Below are 24,055 nucleotides of genomic sequence, written 5' to 3' on the forward strand. Positions count from 1 at the left end.
GTTGTGCTGTCTGTCTCTGTCTCGAGCTTTTGCATCTTCTCATGTATGGCCTGGGCGACGAACGACAGGATCCAAAGGGACGGAGTTGATCGGACAGCTTGGCGCAGCATGTCGGCGATATATTTCAGGAAGCATATCCAAGGTCCTATCAAGGACCGCTCGGTCTGAATGGGACTGGCAGCGCACAGAGATAGCAGTTGTGCGGTCCGGCGAGGCAGGAGAGGCATCTTCTGCATCTATAATAAGGCCGATATATGCGGCAATACGAATGGAATTTGCAGTGTAGAGCTCAAAGCCATGCTGTGTAGTTGTTGCCGCAACAGGAAAGCCTACCAACCCACCCAGAGCCCATTCCCTATCTGCGCGCTGTCGTCAAAGAAGGGCTTCGACAGGGCATGGCAAACTCAACCAGACTGACACGCAAGATTTCTTCATCGTCCATTCTCCGTCTCGGCAAACATATCTTGCCTGCCGGCACGATCGTAGGCGCTGCTGCGTATAATCTCCACCATGGCGAGGACGTGTTTCCGCAGCCCTTTGACTTCCGGCTGGAGCGGTGGTTGGAGGGCAGATAGGAGGGAGGGCTTATGGACAGGAACATGATGAGGTGGGACCCAGGGTGTGTGTCGGGAAGGATCTAGTAATGAGACAGTTGTATGAGACTGTTATACCGGTGGTTAGCCTTGTAGAAGGGGGGTGTTTGTTAGACGGGGCCAGGATGAGACAGAGCAAGATTGATATTATTGAGTGGTTCAACGGGGAGATCCGGGGCCATTGCTTGGATGTGGATTGGGATTGATTACAGGTATAAATAATGTACGTAAGTTTGGTTAGGGGCCGAGAGGAGATGAAGATTGAGGTGGAAGCTCAAGATCCAGAGAGGGCGAAGGATAATGCTTGTTATATATCCATGGATGTTAATATCGAGTCCACATATCTATGACGAGGCTGAGACGGGTTTCTAGGAGAATGTGAAGTACTATATTATAGCTCCCCCCCCCCCGGGGCGGGGGCTTTTCCAAGGCTTGGAAGTTTGAATACAGTAACCCTTAGATTCTTATGGAATTTTTTTCAATGGGCTTTTTATCCGGTTCACATATAGCCTGACATAAATAGAATAACATGTGTCGCAACAAATTCCGCGAGTCGGGGTTTGTCCGTCTCTCGGGTTAGCAATGCCCGAGCTCCCCTCGGCATGTGGGATTCGTTGAAATAGACGTAAATCCCCCGCAATTGTTGGATTTCTGCTTTTTATTCTTACTCTATCTTCTCCAGTGGGCAATTATTGAGTTCACGTTCTCTTGAGACTTGTTCAATTTCATAAATTATGGGTTCAACAACGGAATTCCCCCGCATTAAGGAAGTCCGCACCTTCATCATTGATGGTGTTGGCTCTGGCGGTGATTACCACAATGTAAGAGCTCGGATATGTCAATTGTCTCGATATTTCACATTCTAACTATCGACACAGGTCAAGGGAGGCCACTGGCTGGTCGACAGCAACATCTCCACTCCTATGACCAAGTGGGCACAATTCCGCGGTTCGCGAACATCATGGGGCATCAATGTTTTGGGATCATTCTGTGTGGAGATTGAGGCCACTGATGGCACCAAGGGCTTTGCAACTGGTTTTGGAGGTCCGCCCGCATGCTGGCTGACCCAGCAACATTTCAACCGCTTCCTGGTTGGCGCGGGTATGTACGCCATCTCATATACATAGAACAATGGATCTTTCTAACGAAGTATATTTCAATAGACCCCCGCGACACCAACGACCTCTTTGAGAAGATGTACCGCGCCTCGATGTTCTACGGCCGCAAGGGTCTACCCGTCGCCGTGATCTCGGTCATTGACCTGGCTCTGTGGGATCTGCAGGGCAAGATCCGCAAAGAGCCCGTCTACAAGCTGATCGGAGGTGCGACTCGAACCCGATTGGACTTCTACTGCACCGGTCCCCAGCCTGGCTCCGCAAAAGCCGCCGGCTTCATCGGTGCCAAGGTGGCCTTGCCACACGGCCCTGACGAGGGTACGGAGGGCCTTCTGAAGAACGTTGAATACCTGCGTCAGCAGCGCGAGAAAGTCGGCGCTAACTACCCACTACGCGTGGACTGCTACATGTCCTTGACTGTCCCCTACACAATCCAGCTAGTCAAGCGCTGCGAGGCTATTGGGCTCGACATTGACTGGTGGGAGGAGTGTCTTTCGCCCGATGACTTTGACGGCCATGCGCTCCTCAAGCGTGCCCACCCCACTGTCAAATTTACCACCGGCGAGCATGAGTACTCCCGCTACGGCTTCCGCAAGCTGATCGAGGGTCGTAACGTTGACATCCTCCAGCCTGATGTGATGTGGGTTGGTGGAATGACTGAGCTGCTTAAGGTTTCTGCCATGGCTGCTGCTTACGATCTTCCCGTTGTGCCCCACGCATCCGGTCCCTACTCGTACCATTTTGTCGTCTCCCAGTCCAACAGTCCATTCCAGGAGTACCTTGCCAACTCTGCCGATGGCCACACAGTCGAGCCTGTGTTTGGTAACCTTTTCTTGAACGAGCCTATTCCTATTAATGGATACCTTGACGTCTCTGTCTTGGACAAGCCTGGGTTTGGTCTGGAACTCAACCCCGCTGCTCCCCTGATTCCTGCTGCTGCTATTCTTACGCCGGCACCCCAGAAGTCCCTACGCGCACCCGACAACGAGGAGGCGGCCAATGGCTCTGCATAGATGTTGACAATTCAGCGGAGTTCTTTTCTTTCATTCTGTCTTTTATTTATTTCACATTTATCACCTATTTACGCACTATACGAGAGTCATGTACATACACATCGGATTTTAAGATCCTTTAAAATCCCATCTCATGCCCCCTTCTCATACCAATTATCATTTAAATAATACAAGGTTTGCCGTGCTCTACGCTTATAGGTGGTATAGAAACAGTTCAATCAGTAGTACTCTAATGTCAGAAGTATATGTAAAAATAAATTGCGTTGCAATAAACAAGAGAGGACGGGCCAAGTTCAAATCTCTTTTGTTCAAAACTCCAAATCCTCTTGTACAAATCGTAATAAAGAAGCTTCCAAAGGGCCAAGGATCAATAAATCCTTTCTATACTTGCTGGCCGATCATCGGTCCATTGGAAAAGAGGAAGTATGTAGCCATATTCCCAGTAAGAAGGATACCATCCAGCTGTTTCCCAATCAATGATACTAGCATTTGATATTCCTCAGTACTAGAAGCGGGTTTGTTGACTTTTCTAACAGGAATGTTCTCTCTGTATGGGTCTCCATGAGTGAAAGTTGGCTGATGCCTATTGACAACAGAGGGAAGATGTGGTGCAGGAATGGAAAGCTTCTGCTCAATGAAAAGTAGAGCGTACCCCTCATTTTCGGTGACATATGGCCCATATTTGACGACGAATAGGTCCCTAACAACGACAAGATGTCCGCCATAATTCGTGTCGCGAATGGTGGGGAGAATTTTCGTAGCCTCGTCGATTTCTTGTTGTTCGGGCAGAGAGCCAGGTAACTGATCTGGTTGTCGGTAATATGGTAGAGAAAAAGACATGTCACAAGTTTGTTTTCTAGTGTCCAAAGAACTTCATATGCGTCAGAGAATTGTTGTCAGACCAGACGGTACTGAGGGTGGGAGGAACATGGATGACAAACAGAAAAGAACAGCCCTGCGCATGGTCACAGTTAAATACCGTACTCCGTTTGTAGTCTGAGTTGGAAAACCTGCTCTTCCTTACTTGAGCTTCATCAAAAATAAAGGAAAAAGAAATAGAAACCAATGCTATTTTCTACGGGGCCGAATGTGAAGATTAACCTTGGAAGCGTTCAAATGTTATATCTTACATTCTATCCTGTCTGTCCGAACGTATCACCAAGATGGCAGTAGAGCTTTGGTACTGCCACTTTGGAATACTCCAGAACATGAAACAAAACACCCAAACAAACCCCAAGACTTTTCTCCAAACACTTTCATCCAACCACTCTAATTGGGGCTAAATATTAGGGGGCCAACATGCGGGGGCCAGTACATACCCACCACTAAATGAAGGCCTACAATTTGGCAAACATGATTCTCATTCTCCACTGTGATACATTGGCGCCAAGGGGTACTGCCCACAAACTACCGAGATGTCTCTCCCTAGGCCTGCTTTTGACTCTACGCTAAGTCCCTACTTTCTGTATCAATTTATCTGCAACATCGAAAAAGACATATCCTTACCAGGAAATGAAGATGCCCCCCAAATCCTTACAAATGCGGTCTGCCTTGTAGCTTTGGACGACGTCATGTTATGGATTGTCGTTAATTTTAGAGCAGGTCCCTGGCGCCACCAAACTTTGTATTTATTAACCCTCCAGGGCTGGAGGAACCTTGGAAGATCAACCTGCTTATCTCATCCATCAACGCCCAACCCCAACTCCTTTTCTTCCCCTCTTCTGACCTTCTCAACCCCTACTTTTGAGCTTATCCTGGTAATGAAATGGAATCACTCACACCGACCAAACAACCCATCGCCATCCGTCCAGAACATGTTGCTTCATCGACCACAACAATTCAAGTGAAGCAACATAGCGCGAGCTGGTCCAGCGGCAATTTCACAATTTCAAGCACTCCAACTGCTGAAGAACCTCTTTTAACCAAGCTCTTTACCGTCGACGGCGATGTTGCCTCATGGTCTCAGCGACGACATTTCTGCGATGCCTCAGGTCTTCCCCTTTTTGAGATATCTCGGAAAAAGGCCGGGGTAACCTGGTATATTCATCGTCCCGGAGAGAGTAGCAGTAAAGGAAACGAGCCAATTGCTACAGTTGTACCGCAATGGAGCGCTCTCAAAGACAAGTTTGACGTGCATCTTCGGAATGCTGCTGCAAATGGAGAAGAGATAATACTGGAGGTTCGCGGACAGAATATCTGGAAGTCCAAGACAAATGTTTATCACCGTGGTAATTTGGTGATGATTGTAAAATTGACGGATATCGCTGCGGTGTACCTACCCGTAAAACGACCATCATGGGAAGTGGTGGTGGCTGAAGGAATGGATCTTTCGCTGGTAAGATGACCTGCCCAGATGGTCTATCAGTTGACAGTACTTCTAACACTTGATAGGCTTCAGTTATTGCCGTTCTTCTAGCTACAGTGTTATACCAGAGCAGTGAGGCACTATCAAATACCCTTACGAACTCGAGTTACTGATTCTCCAAACAGGCGGCAAAGGAAAGGCACCGGTGAGGAATGATGGTCCCGCTGAAGGAAACAATGCATCAACTTGAATATGAAAAATGGACCAAAATTGCCATACCTAGGTATTGGCTCGGGTGGGAACCAAGAATACCATTGAGAAATACTCCACGTTGGAACAAATATATCATATATTTGGAGATACACCAACATAGTTCGCCGCTTGTGCGCTCCGTTTGGGCTGCACAATTTCCAGAGTCTAAGGTTTTCCTGTCAAAATACATTCTAATGAGTCTGAGTTCTTGGTACATGCAGTACTAAATGAAATTTAGCCCAATGGTGCACTGCAAAAGACTAGGATTCCGAGACAGCACTCGAACCCACTCCCACATATATAGGCACCACTGAGGCGGGGGCCGAATGGGGCCAACTTGCGTGGAACATACTTATCTCAACTCATATTATGCATGTATCAAGGGAAATTATAGTGTACGAGGGGGATTAGTAGTGATCGGAATGGAACCGACGCCTTATAACACCAGGGGATAGAAAAGGAGCAAATGAGATGATACTGTGGTTTCGCAAAGACCAGCTCTAACAAAGGTTGCGCTTATAATAAAATAACCGAAAATATCAAAAGCAGATTCTCCTAAACAGCTTGACCCCTCCAAATTTCAATTAGGCTAATCAGGAGTTCCTCTCCTGTCTCGGCCATTTTCCGGAGGTGGGGTTTCCCCACACACTCGGGGTAACATCACCACGAAACCCCGAGCTTGTCGAGAAATCACCCACTTTGTGCCCCAAGTGAGAATTGGGAGAATTGCGAAGGACACCTCTCCATTCCAAACATCCTCAATGGCTTTCCCACAGTTACTAGTTGGTAAAGTCGCCGCCATCACTGGGGGCCTCACAGGCATTGGACGGGTAGGGTCTTCATCTCCGAATTTGAATGGGAATGGATTCGGAAAAACAAAAAAAGAAACACACACTAACTATATTACAGGCGATTGCCCTTGATTACATCCGCCACGGAGCCAAAGTCTCCATCAGCCACATCGGCGGCGCAAAGGAAGACGAGCTGCTAGAAACACTGCGCAAAGACGTGAACGAGATCGAAGCCGGAGCAGCCAAGACCCGATTCCTCACGGTATCCGGCGACATTTCGGAACCACAGACAGGCCAGGACTTCGTCGCAAAGACCGTCAAGGCATTTGGTCGACTAGATGTATTCGTCAGTAACGCAGGCGTATGCCAGTTCGCCGAATTCCTAGAGTGAGCTATATCCCCATTCCACCCCTCTTCTCCTCTCTAACAACCCCGCCAGTCTCGAACCCTCCCTCCTAAACCACACAATCTCAACAAACCTCACAGGTGCATTCTACGCCACCCAAGCCGCAGCCCGCCAAATGGCACTGACGCAGTCGCCATCGGGCGGCTCCATCATCGGCGTGAGCTCCATCTCCGCTCTGGTCGGCGGTGCCCAGCAGACACATTACACCCCCACTAAGGCCGGTGTGTTGAGTCTCATGCAATCGTGTGCGTGTGCGCTTGGAAAATATGGTATTCGGTGTAATGCGCTGCTGCCGGGGACTATCCGGACGCAGCTTAATGAGGAGGATATGAAGGATCCTGTTAAGCGGAGTTATATGGAGGGTCGGATTCCGCTGGGTAGACTGGGTCAACCGCGGGATTTGGCTGGGCCGGCTGTTTTCTTGGCTTGTGAGGAATTGAGTGGTTATGTGACTGGTGCGCAGCTGCTGGTTGATGGTGGATTATTCGTTAACCTGCAATGAGGATGTGTATGCAGTTGTTTATTTTGATGGAAGTTCAAGCTACTTATTCATGTATATACGTATTTCAAGCTCAAGTGTCTTCCAAAGTTTGCATCTCTATGCTTCATAGTATTCGAATCGCTAGATCTCTATACCATAAGCATGCAAGGTAACAGATCCCCATACACCGCTCTTTTGTTCCTCAGACAATCCCCTCCGTTCCAAAACCTCCTCCACCACATGTCTCCATCTACCCCAAGAGACATCATTCCCACCACCGCCAACATTGCACACCGGCCAGTCCGATCCAAACATAACCCGGTCCGCCCCGAAAGCGTCAAAAACAACATCAGTCCATGGCTGTACGCGTTCAACAATTGCCCCAAAATCAGGTTCCGGCTCCGCCTCTAACGGTAGAAGCTCCGAAAAAGCCCCAGAAAGCTTCATATAAGTCCTAGGATTCGCCCTCGCCATCTTAGTCACAAGATCCTTCCACTCAATGAACTCCGGATGAGAGCGAATATCATCCGACACCAAACGAAGGTTAGGCTTGCACAAATGGTCTATAGCAGTCAGCAGGAAGAACTCCAAACCCATACCTCACCAAAAGAAGAAAAGAGAAGAAAATAACATACTAATAACAATGGTAACCGCCTCACCCCCCTCCAAACCCCCATAAACCAACCCCATCATCTCAACCGCCTCCCTCAACTGTCCCAACCCCCCAGACCTCGCATCAACCCCAAGATCAAAAACAAACCCCTCCCTCCCCAACCACCTCAAGCTCTCCACAAACCCAGTCCCCAGCATCGTCCCTTCAACCTTATCCTGCACCAAATACCTAACCCCCCTAACCTTCCCCCAAACCACCTCCCCAGTGCGGCCGCGAACCTGCTCCATATACGCGCTCAGCACATCCGGCCCGCCGGGCACAGGCGCCCACGGCACAATCCCAAGACAGAGGGTCTTGTCGTGCGGGACGTGGCCCTCGCCTGGGATCGGTGTGCCGAGGGCTATGCGTGTGAGGAGGGAGACTTCGTCCAAGGCGTGTTGCCAGCCGTGGTTGGGTGGGGTTGAGTCAGTTATTGAGGAGAGGCGGTCTGTTTCGAGGAATATGAACCCTCGGAGGAGGGACGGGGTGTTGGATTGTGTTGTTGCGTGGCGGTATTCGTTTACGCTGTGTTGGGTGCCCAGTGGGTTGTTGGCGCTGTGCCAGGAGAGGGTTTTTAGGTGCGTTGCTGGGAAGAGGTGGATGTGGGAGTCCACGATGGGGATTTGGGCTACTGGTGTCATGGCTTGAAGTTGTTATGTATTTGATGTGTTGTGTTGTTTTGTTTTGTTGCGCTTGGCTTGGAGTGTTTAGGCTGTGGGGTTTGGTCAAGTTGTAGATTGGAAGATTGGGATGCGGGGTTGGTGATCCGTACAAAATACTTTCGGTGTCTGGCTTCGAGTGGTTTTTTTTGGCGTTTATAGACCAAAGTGATAGTTTCGGGGAGAATGTTAAGATCCTTAAGTCATGCAAGCTAAACTCGGTGGTTCTTGTCCCGAATCCAGAGCTTTGTGGAGACAGTGATTTCAGGCATAAAAAAGGCCCAAAACAGGTGTTAGCTATTGAATTCCATGTAAATTCTACAGAACTACACCGTCAGAGAGTAATGCAATATAGAGGACAGAAAGAGATTCATATGCACGAGAAAGGATCAGGAGTATACATACACCAAGTGGATAACACCACGAGGGCAACAAAGGGAATGCATCAGGGAACATAAGAGGAAAAACACAGTAACAGTAACAGAGGCAAGGTAAAAGGGATGTGAAGAACAACCCCCTCTGTAGTAACACAGCAGAGGGGACAGGGTATGTATGCATGCATGCCTCTTAGGCATGCAGTAAAAGTTCAAGTTCAAAAGGAGAAACAAAAGACAAGAAAAAGTAAAGGTGACGTTCCAAATTGCAACTCGCCAAGTCGTCTTCGCCATGATCAGGGAGCAAGGAAGATGTGAGTGGAATGTGATGCTAGAATGCATATTTTCCCCTAGCACGCCGATATACTGCTCCCAGTTCGATCTATACAAGGTTTCCTCTGCATCCACAAATCCTCAAAGCTAGTCATCCATAGGCTTATCCTCCAGAGTGACTCTGTTGGGTTCACTTTCAGCGATGCTACTTCGGTTGCTGTCTGTGCCACTGGCCCCGACAGCCGAGCCAGTGGGGAAGCTAGACAAGCTACCAAGGCCTGGCTTGCGGCTGGATCGAGCGCCAGCAGAGCGGGACATAGAATTGCGCTTCTCGAACTCAGTAGATGCTGCAGCTGGGGTAGGAGTAGGGGTTGGAGAGTCATCGGAGGCTGTTTCGGCAAGAGCAACAGGAGGGGGGCTGGGGGAGCTCGAGTGGGCGCTGGTGCTGGCAGCAGCCGAGGCAGGAGACTCGGTATATGTGCCGTTGGTAACAGTCTCGGCAACTTGGGTGTTCACCGTAGGAGGTTCCTCAGATCCGGCCTGGGGAGCCTTGTTGGCCGGTACATCTAGACTAGTACCCCGGGTGGATCTGCGATCTGAAGGGCTGTTGACGTTGATCGGGAACCGGCCTATCTCCGAAGCACCGCTCGAGCGGTCACGTCGATGCCGTTGGCGGTTGGCAGGACTGGTTGCCCGGCTGCGGTTGACAATGGCTCGTTGGCGGGCCTCCATCGCCGCACGCCGGTTACTCTCGTCCGTGCTGATGGCGCGTGGACGGTTGGAGCCGGAGCTGGTAATTCCGAGCGCACTCGATTGGCGCTTCAGTTCGCCAAAGATTGAGTCTTTGTGAGCAAACAGATCGCGGATCAGGCGGTAGCTGTGGCGCTCGTTCATCGTCAAACTGCTCTCGATGCGAGGGCGGAGAATACAAGGGGAAAAGGCCTGTGCCAACGAAGTGATGTATTCTTCGTCGGCCGAGGTCAAATCAATCAGGCGCGTGAAGTGAGTCATAATGGCATCAAGCGTAGCGATATTGACGAGGCGGAGTTGTCCAAGGGTGCTTTGCAGAACCTTGATCCGTCCTTCTTCCGTGGTCTCATGAGCAGTGGTGGAATAAATCGTCTTCACGATCTCGTAAACTTGTGAGGAAACCAATGAGTCTGCCCGGGGATTAGCATAAACATATATCAAGCCACCAAGAGAGCGACAAACCTGGCAATTCAAGAAGGTACAATCTTAGAACGCTTGCAATAACGGGAATTTCGAACTGAGGCAGCACCTCAGCATAATCGGCCTTGCTGTTGTTCAAAACTTGACGAAGCTTGTGCGTCGTGCTTAGATCAACTTCGGTCAGCCAGATCATTCGCCGTGTTTCATCGCCTTCGAGTTCAGGGTAGCCTGTAGGATTTGTGAGCGTTTATCCATGAATCCGAACATATTCCATGAATTTCTTACGGTTATCTAGGTAGGTCAGAATGGTGGTCACCAGGATCGGAACACGTTTGCGGTCGGCACGGGCTCTAGCTTCGAGGTCGACACCAAAGTTTTGTTCTGGTGGAAATTAAAATTAGCAACGCTTCATGTCTAGGCCATGACCATGGCTGTACCTTCAACGGAACCATAGTAGTTCTCGTATGCTTGGATCTTAGGTACGAATCCACCAGTGCGGTAATTCTCCAGCAAATATCTCAAGTCACCCAGGGGCTGAATTGTCTCCTGATATAGCATCATATGATCCACTGTGCTTTGCAGGTTGGGAATGACATTGCTGATCGCGCCCGAGAAGTCAAGAACCACGGCCTTGATGGCCTTGAGGCGGTCCAGCTCGCACTGCTCCATGTATTTGAGCTGGCCAATGACTTCTTCCTCCAGCCGGCAGCGGATCTGGTCAAGCTTACGAACGGCAACCTTGTACCGTTCATCGGCTTCCAAAGCCTCCCTTCGGAGCTTCTCCGAGGGTGTCTCGTTCGGGTAAGGGTTGTTGAGGGGATTCCAGCCAGACAGTATCTCAGAGACAGATGCAATAGGCGAGTCGCTGCCGTTGCCATCCTCGCTTGATGCCACTGAGGTGACACGCATGAGAGGCTTCTTTTTTTCTGGGATACCGGTGAGTTGGAAAACCTTGGGACGCCACTGATAGTTCATCTTGGAGCTATTGGCAAAGACATTGCCCATATTTCCAACCAAGCGAAGAAGACCGTTGTCTACCATATCCTGACCAATTATCTCCACTTGAGCGAGATTCTCGGCCTCCATGTAGGTTTGGATATATTGCGCAATATCCGCGCCGGTGGATACATTCAAATAGGTGCCGATAATGGGAACCTTCGCCTCGCCAAGCTTGATGTTATCAAGCATATGGGAGAGAAGTTTTTTCATGTGGTCCGGCGGGAAGACTCGCTCACCCAACTCGATGGGGTCTTCGTCGGGCTCTTCCTCGGTGGGGAGGATGATCTTCGGGGGAGCTTTGATCTTGGGGCTGGACTCAGGGTCTTGGAAAGCAAGTTTGTTCTCTTCTTCCAGGTCCTCAACGACACGACACTTGTTGAAGTAAGTACTGCGCAACTTCCTTACCAACTCCGCCTGCTTGGTGTGTTCCTTGATGCGGGACTGGAGGAGGTCATGGGAATACTGAACACGCATTTCGTGCTGCTCGCCCCAACGCCGGAAGGGCGATACGACCAATTCACGGATATTGTTGGCGATCTTCTGATGGTTCTTGGAGGCCTCGACCATCTCGGTGCGGATTCCTTCGTATGCCTGTAACGAGGTTCGCGCGACGTCAGTCTTCTTTCACTCTGGTCGAGTCCATGCGTCTGAAACAAACCTTTCTGACACTGGCACCATCGTCCTTGCCGAATCCCACTGCCGTCATCCTATCCACGCTCGGTGCAATGTCTCCCATGCGGAGTCCATACTGCTCTTCTGCATCTGCACGCATGGACGCAATGGCTAAAATCTGCTTGTTCTCCACAACTCCCTGCTGCAGCTTCCCGTACAGTACTCCCAGACCCGAAGCATAGTCGGGGGTCCAGAAAGAGTCCGCGAAACCGGGCATTATGGCGGCGGCTAAAAGGCTGATTCAGGCCGTCAAGCGGAGACACGTTATGATCGGCGTAAGAATGGAAAGCGATCCGGCAGGTGACACCGGTGAATTCGTATGTTCGGAGGGAAAACGGGAATCGTAAAAGGGTGGAGAAAGCGCGAAACTGAAAGTCAATCGGAGCGAATGGACGTTGGGCGGCCACTGGGGCTCTGGGTTTGCGATATGATCAAGGACACCGAAGGAAGACCGGCCGGCTTGGTTGTCAATTCTATATCCAGTCTTGACGCTGGATGGGACTGCGCATAGACCGAGACACCAATGACGAAGCAAGGAAGATCACTTTGGAATGCGAGAGAAAAGAGTGCGCAGGGTGTTAGGCGCCGGGATTGCGGAAGAATTCGAAGCTAAAATGAGCGAAAGCCAGGCCAAGCGAATTGCGATGCAAGTCGGCAGGAAGCTGGCAACAAAAACAAAGAAAGACAGAAACGGGAAAGATGAAGATGGAGATGGACTAGATGGAGTTCATGGATTTCCAGATCGTAGGGCGTCATGTGGCTCGTAATATTACGGGGATTTGCGTACATCTGAGACCAATACCGCCTAACAAGAGTCCTTGGGCTTCCAACATGGCTCTAGTCCCCACTGTCTTTGAATCCACTTGGGCTATTTTTGGTGTTGAAAATTACGCTGGGGTGGTAATTGGCCGCAAATCTTTAAATTTGGGCGTTTTTTTCCAGTTGTTGAAGGAAAAAAAGGGGGGGCTGGATGTGTTCCTTGTTTCTTTTTTGTTTACAATTGAATTGCATTGACATTGCATGTGGCTGTGAGCCTTGTCCGAAGGTAATAATGTACATTCTATCAAAATGTATTACAGAATATAGTGCAATAGTACATACAATATATGTGGCACCCTACCCAACAAGCCGTTGATCATGCCTACATGTAACTTCCCAGGTCAAACGCTCCCCCACAAGTATGCCAAGCCTGGAGGCTCGATATTATGATCTGCGTTAATATACTCCGTCCTCCGTAGTAGTGTGTTGTAGATTGTCAAAAGGAGTTTATGCCCATTGAAATGTATGAATGTTTTGTATGATATTCATAGAAAAATTATGGTATCGTGACTATCTTTAAACTAGCTTCCAAGCTGAGATGCAAGATCAAGATGTAGTACATAGGGGGAGATGTTGTCGAAAGCAAAAGAGAAGATAAAACACCCGCTTAACAGAAGAACTTGTAAATCTTCTTCCACTTGGGCCATTGTCTTTGTTCGGCCAACTCCTGCTCAACCAAATGCTGGACATCAAGGTCACGACGACCGGTGACCAAATCCACCTCGGAGGTGCGAACAAATTTGGTCTTGTACACCAGCTTATAACCAATGTAGCAAATCAGAACCACGGGGGCGGCCAAGTAGACAGAGAAGAATTTGTAGACAAGTTGCCCAGTGGTCATTTCTTTGTAACCAATGGGGGCAAAACCAACCCAGAACTGGGCAATCAGCACGAGACAGTTGAAGATGAGACCGATCCAAGAGCCAATGACGCCGGGCTGGGAACGGAAAGCCAGCTCATCCAAGCTGTGGCCCTGTTTCTTCCACGCTTGACGGAAGAGGATGTGGGCACCGCACACGGAACCCCAGGTGAAGATAGATGACAGACCCGAGATGGCCATCATCCATTCGAAGGCAGTAGTCTGCACGTCGGAGGCGGCGAGGTAGCAAAGCAGACCCAAGGCAGATGCAACCAGAATGGCGGGCAGAGGACGACCCTTGCGATCGATGTATGCCAGGAACTTGGGGGCTTGGCCCTGCTCAGCAAGGGCAGCAAGAGTACGCGAGGATCCATAGACGGAGGAGTTTCCGACAGACAGGACCGCAATCATGATAACGACGTTCATGATCGAAGGCAGAGCCTTGATTCCTGCGTTCTCAATGGCAATGACGAAGGGGGAGGCCTTGGCGTCGGCGGAGGAGGAACCGCTGATAAGTTTCGGGTCGTCATATCTCACCAGGAGACCGACGAGGGTAAGGGAAACCACGTAGAAGAGAGCAATACGCCAGAAGACCTGCTTCACGGCAGTGGGAAGGGACTTGCGAGGATTGGCGGTTTCGGCGGCGGCAAGACCAACAAGTTCGGTTCCAGCGAAGGCAAACGCGGCATTGACAAAGACACTGCAGAGACCCTTGAAACCGTTTCTGAATGCACCTGGGTCGTACCAGTACTTGGCGCCGATGTATCCACCTTCGGGTCCACCACCGCAGTTGAGGATGATTCCAAGGATACTAATAGTCAAGTCAGTTAGACGTTCAAGCTTCAGCAAACAGGAGCGTAACTTACATGAAACCAAGAACGGCAATGACCTTGATGATGGAGAAGACAAATTCAGCTTCACCATATCCTCGCACACCGAACATGTTGATTGAGACGATCACAACCCAGAAGATGGTTACCCAGGCGGCATTTGAAACACCTGGGTTCCAATAATCGACTGTGATTGAAGCAGCGACGATCTCCAAGGGTAGGACAATGAGCCACTGAAGAGCGTAATTCCAACCCATAGCAAAACCCCAAGCAGGATCCACGAAACGAGTCGAGTAATGGGCGAAAGAACCGGCAACGGGGAAGAGAACTGCCATTTCACCCAGGGCGTGAACTGTACAGTAAAGCATGCATCCAATCAAAATATAGGCGATCAGTACCGAGGCTGGGCCACCGACGGCCAAAACAGATCCGGAACCAACGAAGAGACCAGTACCTACATAGTAAATGGAATTAGCGAGGCCGAATGAGATGAGAGAAGAATCAGTACAGAATGAACGTACCAATAGAACCACCAATAGCAATCATCTGCAGATGGCGACCCTTCAGGCGACGCTGCAGCGGGGAGTGAGCAGTGTTATGGGCAGCAGTCTCGACATCGAAGCCAGAACCATCAGCTCCAGCATGACCGGAGACAGTGTGGTTGGGGTCTCTCTTGAAACTGTCCATGATTCGTTGACCGATGCCTCCCCGCGTTGGAGATGAGTCGCCATAGGCTGGGGGAGCATCCGCTCCAGTCTGGACGGTGCTCTCCTCAAACTTCTTCTCCTCCATGATGCGTATGTGAATAGATTTCTCTTCTAGGGGTGGTTGGGGATATCCAGAAGAATAGAAAGAAGTATCTGTTTGCTCGACCTGGGGATTCTGGAGAATTTGAGGTCTATGAACTAACACAGAGGTGAAACAGGTAAAAGTTTGACTGCGTAGGAGGGGGAGCGAGGGTATAAATACAGCCAGGCCAATTTCAGATAAAAGCGCATATAATTATTTTTACGTTCCATATAATCAAATTAAATTCAAATTAAATCAAAAGCACCCAACCTTGGGAAGTCTATCTGCTTGCGCTTAGACCAACTATGTAGAGTTTCGCACTAATAGCATTTCCAACTCCAATCTTCTGATAACCTTGGCATGCTCTTACGCCCGAGTCCGAGAGTAGGGCAAATTAACTTCCTTTTTATTTAATTCAGATTTATGTCAGATCCATGTACTCCGTACTCCGTACTCCATGAAATGTTGTTCGAGGCTATGAGTTACACATGATTCATGCATAGTCGCGGAATAATGTTGCAAACGGTCAAGTTCCCAGAGCTTTTTCTGGAAGATAAGCCCTTTGAACTTGGAACCCCCATAATGTTTCACCTGACTATCTTATTGTTTTAGACCAAAAAGGTAAAAACGAGTTAATTATTGTAGGATGTGGAACCCTGTCTGGTAGACGCCACTCCTTATCTATCTCTCGCGTGATTTAGCCTGTCACAACGGGAGGATCTCACATCAGTCATGGATGTCCAGTATCTACATCTACCTAGGTGGCTTGACTATCTTCCGAACTGGCTGACTTGTATTAAATGAATAGTCATGCTGACAAGTCTGGAACGACTTTATCACCAGGGCTATGAATATTCTCCGTATCCAGGTGGACAGGGAAAAGCCAAGCTTCTTGGAGCCCAAAGACGGCAACTCCCCAGATCCACTAAACCCCATTTGTCAGTCTCTCCGCACTCTACCCGTGGACGATAGTCGATCGTTGCCCAATCAGATGAACCTCGGGAGATAAGAGCACCTGGCACAACATCCCTTTCCCCCGGCCTGGGCCACGCTGCGTCCACGGGTGTTTCCAAGGTTCCTAATCTCGCCTTCCTTCTAGAATACTTTTATCTGTGCGAGCTGATATTCTAAGTTTGGACAAATAACCTTAGAAACATACTACGTAATATTACTCTACAATATACTAATGTACTGATCATTGGACGGAAGGGATGATCCTTTTCGTTTCTCACCCCTTGCCTATGGGAAGGGTTCCCGACGGACCCCGTTGCTGTGGCATGCGCTATGGGCCACAGGAATATGCGTGCAATGCCATATGGCTAGAGAAATTTGCCCCACTGAGGCTTGTTCGCAACCTTTCACAATTGAGTTTCTCTGGCATTCACCTCGGTATAGTCTCTTGGCCTGTGTATGTGGTAAGAAAGGCAGACAAAAGCTTGTGGATATTCCAAGAAAGAACCACCTCGGTCGGGTTCGCCACTACCACCCGACATAAGACGAGCTCTAGTGGTCCCATGCGATAAGGATGGTTGCCATAAAACTCTGTGCTTAGACGTTTGCGAAGCGAGGGTTTCTGTCTGGCTCGTGGCGGTCTGCCACTGATATGCATGGAAGCACGGGAGAAGCAACCCAGGAAGCCAAAAGGGTGTGCTGGGGAGATACTATCATGTGGTGTTTGTTCATTAGAGACTCGTGTAATGATTGGCCTGGTGTCGGCGCATTAAGCAAGATCCTCGTATTTTTCACTGGGCATTGTGCAGAACACATCAATCAGGAAGTCTGGTAGGCCCAAGATTATGCCCTCGCATCTTGGGGCCGTCCAATAGACTTTCGTGGACCTGTAGCTGGATTCGGGCATCCCCGTCAAAGAAAACACTAATCACATTTGGTGGCTAACGAATGCTGAGTTTGAGATCTCCAGGTGTTCATAATCGCATGACCTCTGAGCTCGAGAGAAGCTCTTTTTAGCCAAATCGAAATGTGAAAACGGGCCCACCAGTTTTAGTCTTATCTTGCATGTCTGCATTGCGGGTCAAGTACCTCACCAGTTTCTTAGATAGGGAAATCCACACCGTGAGACTTGGTTGGCCCCTGAAAACCAGTCAGATAATAAGGGGGCAAGAAAAAAGGCGCACCATGGTTCTCGGCCTCGAGCTGAATTGAATTGATGCTTGACTATCAGCCACTCAAGCCTTCCCCAGCTGATGGCGCGCAGTAGCAGATTTTACTGGCCACGCTCCCGCAACAGATAGCCACGGTAACATCCGGCTGGATTGGCATTTGTGTTTCGGTGACTGGAGCCAAGGCCGACCGATTGTTCTTGAGGCTAGGTCAGCGGCTGCGCCCGGATTATGGTCCAATGTACAGAGTACATTGTATAACATTGCTGCCTACCTACATAGGTAGGTTCCCATGTGAAATCTGTCAGTTAGATCTGTAGCACAAAGTTAGCTCTTCCGTGGACACTTCCGTGGACACACCCGTGGACCCTTCCAATGTTACTTGTCGGGTTCCAAGGTTGAGGATCAGGAGTCCACGGGTAATACCCCGCAAAATGTCCTCTGAAGGATCGTCGGAATACTCTGTGTCAACATTTCGCTTTTGGGGTGACTCAAGCCGACGAATATCCCCAGAAACAAGCACAGGCCAGGTCAAACAGCACGCAAGCGCATTCGGATTTTCGCCACCGCCATGGTACGACCCGCCATTACCCCAGGTTGATGTACAAGATACATTATTCTCCGTACATTTGTTCTTAATATTCCATTTCGGCATGTTCATTATTCCCGACGGCCAAGTCGGAGCTCCCCATTTAGGTCTATGAGGTGCTTGGTATTCCATAGTTTGTCTCACTCCAAGACTCAGCTAAAAAAGAAAACCCTCGTGGTGAACACGACGAGAATTAATCTATCCAAATAAGCAGGCCCCATTGTAAATCCGGAGTCGACATTAGGTGCATATAAAATGCGGGGATTACAATCTGTTAGGTAATGGTTTCCACATAGTCAACTTTGAAGTCTGGGGAAAAGACGGGACAATGAAACATGCTTTCAGGAGGGAATTCGGGGTAGTGAAAGTGAGTACTCCATACTCGAATAATATCCATGAGTATCCGTAGACAGCTGGTACTGCATCTGCAGTCTGCTGGAATCCCGTGTGCGCCTCGACCCCTTTTCCTGTTCCTGACTAAGGCTTCCACTTTTCCAAGGTCTTATGGAGCTTATCTTGCTTTAAATTGGCTACTGAAAGTATCCTACAAGATGTATGTTATTGTAGGCTGGGAATAGCTCTCGATAGGTAAATTCTATAGCATACAACTAGTATTAGGCCAGTCTATGTCTAGATCTACGGAGTAGGTGTAATAATAATATATATCAAATAATATACCCCAGATGATCACATCCCAGTTAGCTACTCGTTAAGGTTCGCCACCATCATTAATCTCCACTTAACAACAGTCGACTGACTAGCGATTTAACACACTGAATGTGGGGTAGTGAAGGCGATTTGGAGTTCGCTTCTATACATCATACATCATGATATCCACGGGGAAGAATTGCCCGATCAGCACGCGCCAGCGGCCTCTACTCTTATTGATGGAATGGTTCCAAATCTTGTTAATAGCCGGTTGTAAACTGTAAATAGCGCGCGGCGACCGGGGTTAGCCGTTGATACCCTGATTTCAGGTAGAGACGACTTGTGGTTGGAGAGCTTATTTTGGACCGTTGTTGCCCCGAGGTCTTTTGTGGGCTAGTCCCTGCATGCTTTATCTTGTATATCATTGGAGGCTAAAGCTAGTCCCTTTCAGCGGACTGCAGGGTAGAATACGCCCCTGGATTGTGGCTACCCATCACTGCGATGAACATCATGTTAGGCGAATAACATTCTCTTGGGTGTTGTTGACAACAGCTTCTTTCTGATCTTACTCCAATGCTGAGCTACGCGATACCTGAAACGCGGGATAAAGGGGGGAGAGACCAAAAGCACGCTTGGCATGGAAGTTCATTCATTCAACGATTTTGTTCTATCTCGTTGCATTCGGTATCATTAATACACAAAGTTTTATTTTCGTCACGGCAAGAGCTGGGTATCTCAAGCTCATGAGCTTGCCACGGGGCCTTCACCACCGGGAATCAACTGGTTGAAGAGTTAGTAGAGCACACAGATGGCCTCAGGGCGAGTTTAATTTACCATGCAGATATTGTTTCCATTCAACAGGAGCTTAGGGAGCTTGATTTGGGCACCGGTGTAGTCGCTGAGAAGGAGTTAGTCCAGGAAGCGATCACAGCAGCAACTTCTCGAGGATTTCGACAGTGCTTAAACAGAAATTTGCAAAGTGAGATGGAGATCAATGAGCACTGCTCAGGGGTGTAGGAGCCAAGGCAACCAAACACGACCACAGAAGAAAAAATGGTAGATGAAAGCTAGAAAATCAGAAAATCAAACCACGTACAACTCTGTCACGTCTTCCATAACCATGTCTAAATCGAAATTAGTGCCTGGTGAGATCGTCATTTTTTATATAGGGATACTCACTGACGTAGTCATCGAATCCGAGCAAGGTCCCGGAGAATTCTTCATAAGCATTAGTATGTTGGTTTAGTCTCATTATCAACCATTGAATTTTAGCTGACCTTTGTCACCCTTCATGACAACCCAAATCCGGGAGCCAACACACTTATCAATGAGCTCTATCAAACGAGTTAGCGGGGTCATGGCTTTCTTGGGTGATTAGGCACGGACCAAGAGGAAGCAGCTGAGAAGCCATGATGTCGGAAGACAGAAAATATTGTCGCTGGATAAATCTTTTCTCGGATAGCCTCTTGATTTAAAAACAAAGGTGATCGAGAATTCCGCGTGGGCAAGATCGATATAGAAAAGGACGTGATCGTTCGTCGCTCGGCACCTCTAATGATCCGGCCCGGGCGACTAAGCCAAATAAGGTTTAGAGGCAACTCTGAAGGTTGATTTGCGCGCTTGGAGCTCCGCAACAATGGAGTGCTATCCTGACCCTCAATTGATTTTCTACTTGCAGTTTCGTTGATTGTCCGTAGACTGAGCCACCACTTGTTGTCCATCAAATCGATCATATTTGATTGTTTTGTGAGGCTTCAGGCTGGTCCACTATGCTTGCCATACATTATGCCAATGAGGCCGAATCTCTTAGCAAGTCGGAAGACCCGATCTTCGATTGCAAAACATAGCGGTCACCTCAATGGCTCCAAATCCGATGGGTCACTGCGATGGGGACTGTTCGAGCTGCGGCGGTAAGCACGCTCTATTGTGTCCAGCTTCAATAGCTGTTTTTCTAACTAAACCACAGTGGCCCCGGTACTTGCGCACGATCTGTCCCAAGGCTCCGACATGTGTCTTTACCGAATACAAGCTCCTCGTACATCCCGCTCGTGACCTCCCAATCAATACGGAACCTTTCCAATACCACTCGCAAAGATGGCATATGGGATGACGACGATGAAGTCCCAGAGCCAAAACCCGTGCAACGAGTTCCAGGCCGGCCGGCTTTTGTGCGCCCTACCCAACATCGAGACCTAGCCAGCTTGATTCGATCGAGAGTAGACGGGAAAAATCGAGTCGCTCAACGTCTGCGCATTGAGAAGGAGTTCAATTCGCTACCTTCATATCAGGAACTGGTTGGGAATTTTATCCAATTGAAGTACAAACATGTTGATGACCTTCTTGATGAATCCATCAAGACCAACCTAGCATGTGAAGCCGAATATGGAGCTCTCTCATCAATATTTCAAAAGCAAATCAATGATGTGCTCTCACGGATAACAAAACAGGCTCTCCATGCCGAAAAGACCACTCAAAAATGTGTGAATGAATGGAAAAGCTTGTCAAGCTTCATCAGAGTGCGAAGTGTAACTATGGTCTCAGACACCACGGATTCAGTTCTACGAGCAGAGAAGGTCACTCAGAAGTATATCGCTGAAGTGATTCAACTGTCATCTTCCATACTGGGATTGGACCGAATACAGGCTGCTGTCACGAAAGCAGAGAATACCGGTCGAATGATTGATCATGATTTCTGCTGCATTGTCTTTGGTAGAACTTCAGAATGGAAAAGAAAGCTGGAAATATCCGCCCAGAAGATCTATGGTTGGCAGAAGTGTCTTCGTACGGCTCAAAAAACACTCCTACCACCTCTAGTCAACATTTCAGAGCTTTCCATATGTCGGTTGAGAGATACTCTCAACGATGATTACCTACAACCCCGGTATACCGCAAGAAGTCGAATTGATCGGGTTCTTCATCAAAGCGAACTGGTTCAGAAGACCTACGATGAGTTGCGACTGAAAAGCCATAACACACAGATTTTCGCCATCAGGGCCCTTTGCATGGCGCTTCAAGAACGCTCGAACCTTCGCCCAACCGATAAATGGGTGTTTGGCCAGTACAAAGAAATCCTTGAGCATAGTGATCGCGATGTGAGTATACGTGCGCATAATTACCGTGGAGTCTGGCTCAGAAGGCAAATGGCTTTGCATCCACTTCGACAAAGTGAACTATGGAATTTGCGGGATTTCATGGCGGAAGCTACGTCCGCACGTTCTCCTAGAGCTACTGACAGGCGGGTCTTGCTTGCGCTTGCACTAGGTGCGCCCAAGAACTCACCGGAGAGTCAGTACTTACACAAAAATCCACTCATCATATCCAACAAGATCTATCTCGAATACAAGGGTCTTTGGATGCCAAAACCGGCACGCAGCCCTCAGCTAAATATCTACTGGCGACAGTTGGATGTAATAGCGCCACTGCTCATGACTGATGTTCTCATATGGAGGCTTCAAAATGAAGTTTGGTACCTTCACCACAGCCTTAGAGGCGATTTCGGGGCATTGTGGGATTGGGTCCCTGAGCAGACTTTGTCGCATACTGTTTCAAAACTAGCCGACTGGTCCATTGATTTCCAGAAACATCGCAGTGCTCTTCGACAAATGACCTCTGAATACAGGCATATAAACTGGCTGCGTCTTCGATCGGAAACCTTGCTACACTCAATGGGACAACCTGTCTATCTTGCTGGAAAGTTTGAAGTCCTCAATCCAATGAGCCAGGATATCCGTGGCTTTAAGCAATGGGCCGATCGCCTGGGAAAGGTCACTTCTGACGCCCATATTCCCTTAATCGCCATTCGGCAGACGCGAACGGATTGGGAGTCCATCCACAGCGAGATTGAGCGCAACATTGGGGGGGCTGCTTCCGTAAACTCCCACATTTTAGAACTGGGTTCTTCGACCAAGAAACTCAGGCGTAAGAAGGGACGAGAGGAATTCGCATCCCCCAAGGCCAGGGCAGCTTTTATCAAATTATCTCAAAGCCGTCTTTCAAGATATATCAAAGGGCAATTGTCGCGCCATTCCGAGTCTCCGCCTGCCAGTCAGGGCAATCAGGAGTTCGGTCAGGTAGAGATGCCCTCGAACCATTTATTGAACAGCAGAATGTGGAGAATGAATAGGAGAGCCGAACTACAGCATGCAGCTGAGTTAGCTGCTAACCAAGGCAGTCAAGAGGAGAGCCGCCTCGGACACAAACCATCTCCCAATCCTTCGGCAAGAAAAGCCGAGGACCACACAGCAGAGGGCAAGCTTGTATCAAAACCACTCCCACTCGATGAGCCTACCGGTCAGGACAATCAGGAGGACAGCCAGCTCATCTACAAGCCATCACCCAAACTCTGGAAGAGAAAATCTAGGAGCCTTGACGCGCCCGAGTTCAACCCGTTCCTAGCGCCTTCTAGCCAGACAAATCAGGAGGGGAGCCAGGCTCTTCCCAAGCCACCACCTATACCCTCGAAGAGTGAAGAGGTGAGCCTCAGCACGGAGCCACGTCTTGATGACCTCCGTCCACCAATTCCAAGAGGAACCAGCAATGGACTCCCAGGCACAATCACACACAACGGACTACGACCGGCAATTATGCTTCCGAGGAAACCATTTGCTAAACCAGAACCAAACGATGGGAGAAAGTATAGCACGAATGCAATTTTCCACAAAACACAACTTCGACAAAGCAGTGGTGTCAGCGATGATTCCCTGTCTGAACAGCCACTTGAAACCCCTATGTCTTCGGTCCCAGATACTACGAACGGACATGAGCCGGGATCTGTTGAAGAAAACAATTTCACGGGTGAACCAATTCCATCTTCAGACATTGGTTCCAGTGCCAACAATCTTACAACACCCCAGTTCTGGAGCCATAGTTCACAGCAAAGCCCCAATGGCCGGAAACTCATCGTGCATTATTGCCGGTCCCTTCAAAGCACCGAAGAAGCCGTGCAACACTTCCTCGCAAGCAAAGTCATTGGATTCGACATGGAATGGAAGGCTCAAGCATCCGGCTGGGATAGCATTCAGAGCAATGTCTCCGTGATCCAAATCGCAAACGAGGAACGTATCGCCCTCTTCCAGGTTGCACTCTTCAAGCCTGCACGTTCTCTGGATGACTTAGTTTCCCCGTCATTGAAACGCCTCGTTGAATCTCCTGATGTCATTAAAGTGGGCGTTTCAATCAAGGCAGACTGCACGCGGCTGCGCAAGTATCTCGGCATCGATGCCAGAGCCACCTTCGAGCTCAGCCATTTGTACAAATTGATCAAGTACGGCAAAGACAATCCCAAGTTGGTGAACAAGAGGGGCGTCAATCTCAGCGAGCAAGTAAACGAGCATTTCGGTCTTCCTCTCGAGAAAAGTGATGATGTCCGCTGTGGTGATTGGACTCGGGCTTTGAGTTATCGTCAGGTTCAATGTGAGTACTTAGAGACCTGCCCAATTTCTCTTCTTGAATGCTAATCTTCTCTTTTTTATCTAGATGCTGCTACCGACCCGTATGCTTGCGTTCGTCTGTTCCACGCCATGGAGGCGAAAAGACAAGCCATGAACCCAATGCCGCCTCGTCCCGCGTTCGCTGAACTCAACCAGCCCATTGTTCTTCCACTTGGACAAGCAGTCAACAGCGAGGAGGATCCATTGATCTAACTAT

At 49.1% G+C, this 24,055-nt stretch overlaps 11 protein-coding genes across 11 annotated transcripts; 4 read left to right on the forward strand and 7 right to left on the reverse strand.

The window, feature by feature from the left end:
• Nucleotides 1-39: 39 nt before the first annotated feature.
• On the reverse strand, nucleotides 40-601 carry N7471_005834 (uncharacterized protein; the record flags this gene model as incomplete). The annotated part of the gene is made up of 2 exons (XM_057278553.1): nucleotides 40-366; nucleotides 419-601. The coding sequence occupies 2 exons, from the start codon at nucleotides 599-601 to the stop codon at nucleotides 40-42; spliced, it is 510 nt and encodes a 169-aa protein (XP_057138163.1).
• Nucleotides 602-1,327: 726 nt separating this feature from the next.
• Nucleotides 1,328-2,721, forward strand: N7471_005835 (L-rhamnonate dehydratase; the record flags this gene model as incomplete). Its single annotated transcript, XM_057278554.1, has 3 exons — nucleotides 1,328-1,414; nucleotides 1,472-1,694; nucleotides 1,757-2,721. The coding sequence occupies 3 exons, from the start codon at nucleotides 1,328-1,330 to the stop codon at nucleotides 2,719-2,721; spliced, it is 1,275 nt and encodes a 424-aa protein (XP_057138164.1).
• A 381-nt stretch (nucleotides 2,722-3,102) lies between these two features.
• On the reverse strand, nucleotides 3,103-3,561 carry N7471_005836 (uncharacterized protein; the record flags this gene model as incomplete). Its single annotated transcript, XM_057278555.1, has 1 exon — nucleotides 3,103-3,561. One exon carries the CDS (start codon nucleotides 3,559-3,561, stop codon nucleotides 3,103-3,105), a length of 459 nt encoding a protein of 152 aa, XP_057138165.1.
• A 925-nt stretch (nucleotides 3,562-4,486) lies between these two features.
• Nucleotides 4,487-5,276, forward strand: N7471_005837 (uncharacterized protein; the record flags this gene model as incomplete). The annotated part of the gene is made up of 3 exons (XM_057278556.1): nucleotides 4,487-5,056; nucleotides 5,113-5,158; nucleotides 5,212-5,276. 3 exons carry the CDS (start codon nucleotides 4,487-4,489, stop codon nucleotides 5,274-5,276), a joined length of 681 nt encoding a protein of 226 aa, XP_057138166.1.
• A 763-nt stretch (nucleotides 5,277-6,039) lies between these two features.
• N7471_005838 (SDR family NAD(P)-dependent oxidoreductase) lies at nucleotides 6,040-6,977 on the forward strand (the record flags this gene model as incomplete). The annotated part of the gene is made up of 3 exons (XM_057278557.1): nucleotides 6,040-6,108; nucleotides 6,188-6,456; nucleotides 6,509-6,977. 3 exons carry the CDS (start codon nucleotides 6,040-6,042, stop codon nucleotides 6,975-6,977), a joined length of 807 nt encoding a protein of 268 aa, XP_057138167.1.
• Nucleotides 6,978-7,097: 120 nt separating this feature from the next.
• On the reverse strand, nucleotides 7,098-8,249 carry N7471_005839 (uncharacterized protein; the record flags this gene model as incomplete). The annotated part of the gene is made up of 2 exons (XM_057278558.1): nucleotides 7,098-7,519; nucleotides 7,592-8,249. 2 exons carry the CDS (start codon nucleotides 8,247-8,249, stop codon nucleotides 7,098-7,100), a joined length of 1,080 nt encoding a protein of 359 aa, XP_057138168.1.
• An 812-nt stretch (nucleotides 8,250-9,061) lies between these two features.
• On the reverse strand, nucleotides 9,062-11,972 carry N7471_005840 (GTPase-activating protein RGD2; the record flags this gene model as incomplete). Its single annotated transcript, XM_057278559.1, has 5 exons — nucleotides 9,062-10,074; nucleotides 10,127-10,312; nucleotides 10,370-10,465; nucleotides 10,522-11,674; nucleotides 11,742-11,972. 5 exons carry the CDS (start codon nucleotides 11,970-11,972, stop codon nucleotides 9,062-9,064), a joined length of 2,679 nt encoding a protein of 892 aa, XP_057138169.1.
• A 1,209-nt stretch (nucleotides 11,973-13,181) lies between these two features.
• On the reverse strand, nucleotides 13,182-15,055 carry N7471_005841 (amino acid permease GAP1; the record flags this gene model as incomplete). The annotated part of the gene is made up of 3 exons (XM_057278560.1): nucleotides 13,182-14,244; nucleotides 14,300-14,717; nucleotides 14,785-15,055. 3 exons carry the CDS (start codon nucleotides 15,053-15,055, stop codon nucleotides 13,182-13,184), a joined length of 1,752 nt encoding a protein of 583 aa, XP_057138170.1.
• A 2,221-nt stretch (nucleotides 15,056-17,276) lies between these two features.
• On the reverse strand, nucleotides 17,277-17,827 carry N7471_005842 (uncharacterized protein; the record flags this gene model as incomplete). The annotated part of the gene is made up of 2 exons (XM_057278561.1): nucleotides 17,277-17,320; nucleotides 17,533-17,827. The coding sequence occupies 2 exons, from the start codon at nucleotides 17,825-17,827 to the stop codon at nucleotides 17,277-17,279; spliced, it is 339 nt and encodes a 112-aa protein (XP_057138171.1).
• A 1,323-nt stretch (nucleotides 17,828-19,150) lies between these two features.
• N7471_005843 (RNA-binding protein LSM5) lies at nucleotides 19,151-19,820 on the reverse strand (the record flags this gene model as incomplete). Its single annotated transcript, XM_057278562.1, has 6 exons — nucleotides 19,151-19,189; nucleotides 19,244-19,307; nucleotides 19,506-19,533; nucleotides 19,589-19,627; nucleotides 19,687-19,743; nucleotides 19,796-19,820. The coding sequence occupies 6 exons, from the start codon at nucleotides 19,818-19,820 to the stop codon at nucleotides 19,151-19,153; spliced, it is 252 nt and encodes an 83-aa protein (XP_057138172.1).
• Nucleotides 19,821-20,194: 374 nt separating this feature from the next.
• Nucleotides 20,195-24,051, forward strand: N7471_005844 (3'-5' exonuclease; the record flags this gene model as incomplete). The annotated part of the gene is made up of 3 exons (XM_057278563.1): nucleotides 20,195-20,319; nucleotides 20,376-23,821; nucleotides 23,885-24,051. The coding sequence occupies 3 exons, from the start codon at nucleotides 20,195-20,197 to the stop codon at nucleotides 24,049-24,051; spliced, it is 3,738 nt and encodes a 1,245-aa protein (XP_057138173.1).
• Between the last annotated feature and the right edge of the window lie 4 nt (nucleotides 24,052-24,055).

Source organism: Penicillium samsonianum (assembly GCF_028829775.1).
Source record: "Penicillium samsonianum strain IBT 33392 chromosome Unknown utg000003l_segment0_segment0, whole genome shotgun sequence".
NCBI classification, from domain to species: Eukaryota; Fungi; Ascomycota; class Eurotiomycetes; order Eurotiales; family Aspergillaceae; genus Penicillium; species Penicillium samsonianum.